At 55.1% G+C, this 9,800-nt stretch overlaps 1 protein-coding gene across 1 annotated transcript; it reads left to right on the top strand.

The window, feature by feature from the left end:
- Positions 1-2,296: 2,296 nt before the first annotated feature.
- Positions 2,297-9,442, top strand: LPIN3 (lipin 3; the record flags this gene model as incomplete). The annotated part of the gene is made up of 15 exons (XM_009580434.1): positions 2,297-2,509; positions 2,847-2,942; positions 3,733-3,965; positions 4,188-4,295; positions 4,742-4,862; positions 5,228-5,462; positions 6,337-6,436; positions 6,557-6,726; positions 6,809-6,902; positions 7,122-7,191; positions 7,785-7,877; positions 8,344-8,402; positions 8,675-8,804; positions 9,051-9,199; positions 9,356-9,442. Coding segments are annotated over exons 1-15 (1,937 nt in total), but the record flags the coding sequence as incomplete, so codon positions are not given.
- Positions 9,443-9,800: the final 358 nt, after the last annotated feature.

The following is a 9,800-nucleotide window of genomic DNA, read 5'->3' as shown; positions in this document are numbered from 1 at the left end:
AGCTGGGAGAAGTCTGAGCCTCTTCTCTCTGTTCCCTGCCTGTCTCCGGTTGTCCTGGGTGAAACCCACAGGGAATTAAACCTCACTGAGCTGAAAAGTGTACCAGAGCCGTCCTCTTCCCGCTGCCCCGAGCTGCGGGGCTAAGCTGGTCCCCAGCAACGTGCAGGCGGATGCCTGGGGAGGGGGCAGCTGCGCACTGAGGCAGTGGGGCATGGCCCCGTGGGGGGACGCTGGCTCTGCAGAGGGGATGTGGCCCTGGCACGAGGCGCTCAGCAGCGTGTTTTGTTGGGTTGCTGCAGCGCTGTGTTGAGCTCTTGCACCCTGTGTTCACTGTGAGGGTGCTGCTCGGCGTGGGGCTGTTCCTGGGGACTCTTTCCAAGCCCCCACCCCAAACCCCACAGGCTGTGCCGGTTTATCTGCCCGAAATTTTCCTTATGCACTTTTCAGGTCTGTCTCAATGTATACCCCAGCCAGGAGCCCATCAAGCACTGCCCTGGGAGCATCGGGGCCAGCCCGATTGATCCTCTTCTCTGAAAATCCCCCCCTCTGCAGCGAGGAGCTCTCTCCTGTTTGCTGCCAGGCCCTGCAGCGCAGTGGGGAAGGCAGCTGGAGGGCTGCCCGCAATGGCAGCGATGCCTGGGAAAGCTGGGCTCAGCAGGTTGGTGGGTCACAGCAGAGCTGATGGAGGCACCGAAGCTTCGGGAGCCAGCTAGCGCTTCCCTGCCATCCCCCCCAGGGAGGATCTGGGCTTTGGGCTTATTCCCGACTGTCAGGGAGAGGCGGGGGGGACTGGACATGGAGCAGGGACTGCATCTCCCCACGCAGATCGCCTTCCTGGAGGGATGTCTGGGAATGGGACAGGGCTGAGCTTGTGCAAAACGGATCGGAGAGGCAGGGTGCCTGCTGGGGCAGAGGGCTCGTCGGGTGGCACCTGCTTGTCCTCGTCCCTTTGGGTAAGGAACCAAGTCTCACTGACCGCCCCTTGGGTTGGGTGTGTGCTGGGGGCTGTGCTGAGAGCCCCCGGGGACACCATGCCATCGGCTGATCGTGCTGCCAGCACAAGAGGTTTCCTTTAGATTATCCGTGGTCCTTCTGAAGTGGTCATCCTGTGTCCTCATCCTCTCTCTGGGGCAAGGTGGGGTGCAGAGCTGGCGGCTCAGGAGGCTGGGCTCAGCCTCTGTGGTTCCCAGCCTCTGGTGTGATGCACTGACACCAAGACCGTTGTCCTGCTGATGCTGAGTGCTGAGTAAGTGGAGCAAGGGGCTCCCCTGGTCCAGGGGCTGGGACCAGCTGGGTGTTGGCACCCTGACATAGATCTGAAAGAAAATACTCCAGGGACTTCAATGCGTTGACCGGGAGGTGGCTTCCAGCAGTGGCCTGCAGGAAGGGGGGCTGCATGAGAGCGGTTTGGAGCCTGCGTGCCACCTTGTGTGGCTGGAGGCATGGCTGCACTGTGAGCCCCAGCATGGACCACACCAATCTCCAGAACTGTTTCTACTCGGGGGAGTGAGCAGCTGGAGGATGTGAGCGGGCGAGGGGATGAGCAGGAAGCAGGCAAGGCTTTCCTTCCATGTGCTCTTACTAATGAAAACCAGGAGCTGTGCAACCTCGGAGTGCAGCAGTGCCTTGTGAAAATGGCATTGCAGAGCTGTCCGGATGTCCTCCGGGCAGCACGGCCCCTTTCTGGGATTCCCTGGGAAGGTGGATGATGGCAGCAGGGGCCAAGGCATGGAGACTAGGGAGTTCTGGCTTTAACAAGGGCTGCATCTGCCCAATTCAGCAATGCCTAGGTGGCATGCCTTCCCCTCCGAGTTGGGAATGTTAGGTTTGGACTTTGTTCAAAGTGAGCATGTGGTGTACGCAGCAGCTCCTTGGACTTCCCTCCTCTCTGCCCTGAGGTTTTTTTCTTTAAGGACAGTGCGGGGCAGGAGGTCTCCTGCCAACCAAATTCTTGTTTGAATGGGATGTTGACAGATTGATTGCAAAGTGTTGCTGTGAGGTAGTATTTGCCCTCCCAAGGGGCAAATGTGATGGTGTATCCCAATGGCAAAGGTCTCTCTCCTCCAAGCTGGATGCAATAACTAGTGCTCTGGCTTCTGTCCTGTTTTCTGGTGCTGACAGAGGCCCTGGCTGATCTCCATCAAGACCCTTCATGTGTTTGCCTCAGTTTCCCTAGAGGCTTACCTGTCCCCATGATGGGGCTGTGTTTGCAGCTGTGAAATGACTCTTCTAGGGTAAACTCACATTGCATTTTAGCTGCTGGAGCCCTTTTTCCCCACCTGAGTCTATTCCTGTCTCTCACTTGCAGTCTCAAACAATGAACTACGTGGGGCAGCTTGCTGAGACCGTCTTCGTCACGGTGAAGGAGCTGTACCGGGGTCTGAACCCCGCCACTCTGACGGGCTGCATCGATGTGGTCGTGGTGAGGCAGCCCGATAACTCCTTCCAGTGCTCCCCATTTCACGTGCGCTTTGGGAAGCTGGGTGTGCTGCGCTCCAAGGAGAAGGTGGTAAGTGGTGCCTGCCCTGGGACTATGCCTCCTCTCTGGTCTCTCCAGACTTAGGATCTTCCATAACCCACAGGTTATGGAAGAACTTTGAGGGGAATGGGAGCCCTGCTGAAAGGGGTGCTTGCCAATTTTTGGAGGGGATGCCCAAATAGAACCCATCCTCTTCCAGGGAGGACTGTGCTTCCCAGGAAAATTGGGAGAGGTCCCTTGCCTCAAAGGCTGGGTGGCTGTCAGCCCTGCGAGCAACCCCAACCCGTCCCGTCCCTGGGGAGGTGCCTTCCTGGACACTGATGGGTGAGTGGGTTCAGATGGACAGGCTTCTTCTGCCCCTTGCCAGGTTGACATTGAAATCAATGGGGAGCCTGTGGACCTGCACATGAAGCTGGGTGACAATGGAGAGGCCTTCTTCGTCCAGGAGTTGGAGGAAAATGAGGTTGGTGCTGCTGGTCTGTGTCCTGCTGTGACCACCTGGAAGTGCAGGCTTGAGGTGGAAGGACCAGGCTTGGACTGCTCTTCTTCTCCAGGGTGACTCCATTATTCCCTCTGATGTTTTGTGTGTCCGGAAAGGTTCCTACTGAAAGGACCTTGTAACTAGTGTGGAGGATCTGGCTAATGGATCACCCTGAGGGAGAATTAGACCAAATATCTGCATCCCAGACTGTCCTCCCTCCCTGGGCATGGCTGCTGGCCAGCCAGGCAGATATCTTGGAGCTTGGCCTCTTGGGGGATCTTGTGACAGGGATGAGAGTGAGCCAGATGCTGTGGCAGGCTGCCCGCTCTACTGGGAAGCGGGATGGGACTAGTTGTGGCTTCCAGAAATCTTGGCAGCTCTCTCCCAGGCTGACTTGTGGTTGCTGCTAGCTTGGGCTGGGTTTGAGGGCAGGGAGAGGGCTCTAGAGCTGAAACCCATTTGCAACCTTTATAATTCTGGTCTCGTGGTGCCATCTCCTGCCTGCCTCTCCTTGCCCACGTTAAAGATAGCTTTAGCTTGTGGCTGGATAACCCTGGGTTTGTTTTTTTGGGTTTTTTTGTTGGCTTTTTTTTTGGTTTTTTTACTCACATGTTGCATGTACAAAACCTTTCCTTTTGGACCTAGCCACAAAACCACCCCCAAGCTGAGTGTTGGTTGTGCTGGTGGCGTACGTTGCATAGACAAGAGCCATGAGCTGCCAGGCTGGAGAAGAGGGCGCTGGAGCTGACGGGCTCTTCCATCCCTGTTGCAGGGCAGCATCCCCTCCCGCCTCTGCACGTCCCCCATCCCCACGGAGGAGAGCCTGGAGGATGCCGGTCAGCCCTCTCATGGGCAGGAGGCCTCCAACGCTGACGTGTCCCTGCGCAAGAGGAGGCGACGCAGGAGGAAGCCCAAGCGGAAGGTGTCGGACTCCGAGTTAGAAGGCTGCGAGGAGACCAAAAGCGAGATGTCCGTGGAGGAGCCGAGCAAGCTGCCAGCCCCCAGGTGAGTGGCTTGGTCTGGCAGGGTGATGTGGTGGTTCGAGCCTGTGGGTTTGCTTGGTGATGCCCAGCAGTACTGAAACATGGGGATAGCATTTTGGGTTGGACCCCAGCCTCCTGTGGAGTAGAAAGCCAGTGGAAATGGTGAAGCTGGGTATTGCCAGCTTTCCAGGTGAGGAGGCTGGTGCCTAAGAGTAGCATAACTGACCTCCTTCCTCCTTTGCAGTGATTCAGTGTATTTCTCCTTCGCTGATCTCCCTGAAGAAGAAACCGGGTCGTTGCAGTCCCCAGAGATACACCCTTACTCTGATGGGGAGCTGGCCTCTGCGGACAGGTAACGGGCAGAGCCAAGGTGATCTGCTCAGCTTTGGTGAGAGCAGGGGATGTGCCTTGTGGCCAGGAAGGTGGTAAGGAAAAGGGATTTGGGGGTGTCAGGGAAGGAGGGTTTTCCTGGCCTGATATGGTGTAGCTGGAGGAAAGCTCGGAGCCAATGAGGGACACTTCTGGCCATGGTCACAGATGCAAGAAGCCTGTGTGCACAGGGCTGTCCTGCCGCTGCTGCTGAGCTGCTTCTGGACAACCGGTGGCATAGCACTTTGCTTCCTTGGGCCTTAGCTTCCCATAGGTCTTGCTCATTTGTAAGTGATAGTCTTATGGGGTAGAACTGAGTCTATGGGAAACCAACCTTAGAGGGTTCTTGGCCCTAAATGTCCTTGCAGTGATAAGAAAGCATGGGGCTGTAGGGTAGATGAGGTCCAACATTCCCTTCTCTTCTTGTAGCCCCACCCTGAGCCATCCATCTTCTCCCAAAAGCGACTCTGAGCTGGAGATCAGACCGCAGGAGAGTTTTGTTCTAGGGACTGAATCCCATGTGCAGTGGACCTGGGGAAGGCTCCCTCAGGTGAGTCCCTGCTCTTGCTCTTCTCTAGCAGCTGGTGGGAAGGGGGTGTCTGAAAGTCCTGCAGAAAGTGGAGGAGGCTGTGGCCAGGCAGCTTCAGAGAAGTTGTCCTCTTCTGCCGGATGCTTTGGGCAATCTCCTGTCCTCAAACCTGTTCTTCTGCTTTCCTTGAGGTGAATAAATCGGAACGAGTTGAACCAGCCAAGTCCACAAAGACCTTTGCTACTGCAATAACTACTGTCTCTGTGATACCGGTCCCAGTGGATGAGGCAACCCATCTTGTTGCCACCTCTGAAGGTCTGGGAAGAGGTCCAAGCCCAGTGGGACATGAGGGTGCACCTTGTTCCTCTGCTGTGTCTGTTGTTGAGCCAACACCCGCACCCTGGGATGGGAACGGCCTCCCCAGGCTGAAGGACATCCCCAGCGCTGTGGGGGCAGAGAGCTTGTTGGAGGCCTCCTCAGCCACACAAGAGAAACAGGAGGGAGGTGGGAACATTGTGCCAGAGGTTCAGCCAGATGTGGAGCCCTTTGAGGGAGCCGCCGCTCCGAGGCAGGTGGGCTCGGAGGGGCCTGAGCCCCAGCTGGAAAGCCAGAGGAGACAAGGTGAGTGTGTGACTGGTGCTGCTGGAAGAGGTGTTTGAGCCTGCAGATGTATGACTTGGATGGGGAGGCTGGGTTGTTTATTCAGTGCAGCTCCTTCATGACTGCCCTGGGTATTCAAGGTGTGACATACTTGCTTTGCCCTTTCCACGTGCCACCAGCTTCTTTGCTTTGAAGAGACGTTCCTCAGCTTTCCTCCTTTCAGAGACCCCCCCGCTCCCCAGGAAGGCTTTCTTGCCTTATGTTTCCTGAAGTCCATCCTTGGATGTCTCTGCTTTTGCATGCTTAGAAAATTTCTCAGCGGTGTAGACCATACCTTAACTTGAAGTGTCTGGCAGCAGCTAACCTGACTTGTGTCTTCATCCCGAGCATGCCAAGTCAGGAGGAAAATCGCATGGAGTGAAGTATGCATATGTCTCCCTTGACAGTGCATTTAAGGACTTTTATGTTGTCCCCTGTCCTAACCAACCTTACTCTTCCAGCCAGCATAAATTCAGATCAAAATTGCCTCCCTGAAGAAGAGACGCTTGGGATTCCTCATTGTACAAAGAGGAAGATCACAAAGTGTTATCTTGCATGGTGCTAACTTCAAATGGCACCTTCAGACTGTCATAGCAGAACATAGGCGGGACTTTGGCCTGTCCTTTGTTGTCCTCTTGGCAAGTGGTCTCATGCCAGTACAGGTGTCTTGAGGTACTTCTGTTGCTGTTGACTTAAGGCAGCTTTTCAAGAGGAAAAGAGATGCCCTCTTTATATGTTATATTCATATATGATATATGAATTTGATAGAGGAGGATGCTGTTAGCTTTCTCAATAGATGCTGAGAGGTTGGAAAGGTGATTCAGCTAAGCTCTCTCCCTTCTGTCTGTGCATTGAGGATCCATCAAAAGAAGTCCTCACTTGGGTCCCAGTGATGTTTACCTGGAAGACCTCTCCAACCTGGATGAGGAGCAGGTGGCTCTCTATTTCCCCAGGAGGTATGGGTTGCCCCAGCTGGCCAAGCTCAGACCTTCTTGAGCAATTCCCTTACAGCAAAGGGTGGAGGTATGTGTAAAGCTATTGCCTGATGTTGCCACTGTTTCTTCTCTTGCTGGTAGTGACACAGAGCAGAGTTCAAAGCCTGTGGCAGACCCCAGCAACCCTCTGTGTGTCCAGCTGCCATCTGACTTACCCGCCGACAGCCCCATGGATTCCGACTCTGATCTGATGCCCACAATTGCCCTGTCGCTGTGCGGAGGTCTCGGGGGCAGCAGGCAGATCTCTCGTGGTAGGTGGGAGGGGAGGGAGAATCTGCTCTCCTGAAATCCATTATATGCACCAATGGCATGACACAGCCTCTGTTCCACCAGAGAAGTTCATGGAGCATGTGGTCTCGTACCAGCAGTTTGCTGAGAATCCAGGACTCCTCGATGACCCGAACCTGGTGATACTGATCAACAAGAAGTGAGTGGCCTGCTCTTCCTGCTGCTTCATCCCAAGATGACCAATGTGGCCCCTTTGTCCCTACAGAAACACTCCCATAGGAGTGTGACTCCATCCCAGACAATGATTATACCGCAGTAGTTACGGGAGGGGACCTTCTGGCCATGCTGCAGGATGGTGACCTGGAAACAGCCCTCGCTGCAGGAGTGGTGACGTTCCCATCCCTCTTGCTTCTTCCAGGTATTACAACTGGGCAGTGGCTGCTCCCATGGTCCTGTCCCTGCAGGCTTTCCAGAGGAACATTCCTGAGGTCAGTGGCACAACACATTTACTGGCTACGCTTCTCAGCAGGGCTTGAAGAGTGCAGTGGGGCTGCGAGAGGCCAAGCTGCCCATCTGGGGCTTTGCAGGCAGTCTGAGGCAGAGCTGAACATCACTCTAGCCCACAAACCCTGAGGTCTGTCCTTTCCCCCAGAGGAACCTCGGGGTGGCTTTTAGATACCTGGGTATCACTGAAGCCTGGAGAGCAGAGATTTCCTTGTCAAAAATCTCCTATTCTGATGGTTGTATCTGTGCAAGGGGCCCTGGCAGTCTGGAGGATTTGGGGCTGCATGAGCCCGCGCTGGGCTCTGTAGACCTGGCTGGGATTGTATGGAATAAGGCATCCAGATCTCTTTTTTTTTTTTTTTTTTCTCCTCCCCGCAAGCTGCCTGAAGAGAACAAGTCATTGTACCCTTCACCTCAAAACTATCTCAGCTCACAACGTGGCAGGAGTCACACATCTTATCCTATGAATAATTTTGCAAAGGAAACCCTGCCTGGACAAGGGTGTCCTTAGCCTGTTGGCAGCTGAGCCTCCCTGGGCTGAGGACTGACTTTATCCCATGCTCTGCCATGTTCACAGAGCACCATCGACCAACTGGTGAAGGAGAAGATGCCCAAGAAAGGCAGCAGGTGGTGGTTCTCCTGGAGGAGGAGAGAATTCCCAGCAGAGGAGGTATTTGCAGTGGTGGCTGTGACAGCTGTGTCCCCAGGGCACAGGAGTCATTCTGGTGACTGGCAGGGGTGGGGGTAGGAGAGCAGCAGGGTCCTGAGGATGGCCTGAGGCTGAGTACAAGAGTGGCCAGAGGCACCTGGTGGTAAGTTGATTTCTGAAGGCTGTTGCTGTCTCCTCAGGTCTGTTAATGCCTGAGCAGCATTAATCAACTACCAACAACTGGCAATGCAGTAAAGGGGACCTTGTGCCCCTCATGCCACAGCTCAGGCACTACCTGTGCTTGCTGGTCTCCCTGCCACACCACAGCAACAAGGTTGTGTTTCCTCTTCCATGGGGCAATGTCATCATGAAGGCAGGGGGTTGCATTGCCACCTCTTTTCTGGTATCGCTGCTCCAAGTAGCAGTAAAGCAAAGCAGCTCCTGCCCTTGGCACCGAGGTGCTAATGACACCACTCTCTGCCTGCAGCAGTCGAGGCCAGGGAAAGCCAACGTGGGGACGCTGCAGCATGACTCTGCTGAGCAGAGGTGAGTACCTCCCTCCCAGGTTGCCTTTAGGAGTCTATGCGTGCTTTTGATCTCTTCTCATCCTAAATGACCAGTTATTCCCAAGTCTACCTAATGTATGAGGGCAGAAAGCTCTGTTAAGGCTCTGGCTGACCCCAGTCCAGCCAAGCTACTCCATGGCTTCTTCCTGGTGGGTGGGTTGTCCTGGGTCCCCTCCAGATCTCACCTGGTGCTCATGGGGAAAGCTGTGATCTGCAGAGTAAAGCCAACTTGCTCTTCCCTGTCTTGTGTAGGCAGGAGGAGGAGGTGTCATCCAGTGACGATGAGCCCCTGCACCCTGGGGACATGTTAGCAGTGGATGCCCCTGCACAGAAATCTCAACCAACCTACAAGAAATCCCTGCGGCTCTCCTCTGAACAAATTGTATGTACTTCACTCCTTCTCCTTCATGCCTGCTTGTGTGTGTAGGGGTGAGACAATCCTTAAACAGGGATTTCTCTACTCCTGACCTCATGTTTTTATAGGGCATCCAAGTATTTCGCTCTGGGTGGCCACCCTGTAGAGGCTTGGGGTCCCTGGTCTGGCCAGGTGGCAGTCTGGCCTCTGGCAAGCCTTGAACTGATGTGAATCGGTGCTGGTGTACCACATCTGTTTCCCCCTCTGCCACAGGAGAGGCTGAAACTGCAGGACGGCCCCAATGAGGTGGCGTTCAGCGTGACGACTCAGTACCAGGGCACGTGCCGCTGCGAGGCCACCATCTACCTGTGGAACTGGGACGACAAGGTGGTGATCTCGGACATTGACGGCACCATCACCAAGTAAAGAGCCTTCTCCCACCCCACATCGCTGCTCCCCCGTTAGGGGAAAGTGTCCTTTCAAGGCTTGCGTAAGCAGCCAGGAGGGACCACAAACCCCATCGCCTTCCAGATACCTACCAGGTTGGATCATCCTAATCTGGTCTCCTTTCCTTCTAGGTCGGATGCTCTTGGGCACATCTTGCCACATCTGGGAAAAGACTGGACTCACCACGGGATTGCTAAGCTCTTCCACAAAATCCACCTGTAGGTATTGGATCAACTGAGGCCAAGGGGAACTGGGAGGATGATGGAGGAGAGGCTGAGTGGGAGTCAGTTAGGGCTCCTTAATCGCTGATGCTGGCCAAACCAGCCTATTATTCTGCTGTCGGTGATGGCTGATGCTTGCTGTGCTCTCTGGATGATGTTGGGGGTGAAAGCAGGGGGATTCCCTGGGCGCTGGGAGCAGATGCTTGCGTTGCCTTCCCTGGGAGGGGAGTGTGTTGGTGGAGGCTCGGCTGGGGAGATGTAGCTGAGCGCTGAAGGAGTTGAGATCGCACAAGATCACACCTGAGAGGCCACAGGCACAGCCAGATGCCTTTGGGTCGCTGTGCAGCAGTGGCAC

Source organism: Fulmarus glacialis, unplaced genomic scaffold (assembly GCF_000690835.1).
Source record: "Fulmarus glacialis isolate BGI_N327 unplaced genomic scaffold, ASM69083v1 scaffold45096, whole genome shotgun sequence".
NCBI classification, from domain to species: Eukaryota; Metazoa; Chordata; class Aves; order Procellariiformes; family Procellariidae; genus Fulmarus; species Fulmarus glacialis.
The sequence above is the reverse complement of the archived record's forward strand: the minus strand, read 5'-3'. Positions and strand labels throughout refer to the sequence as shown.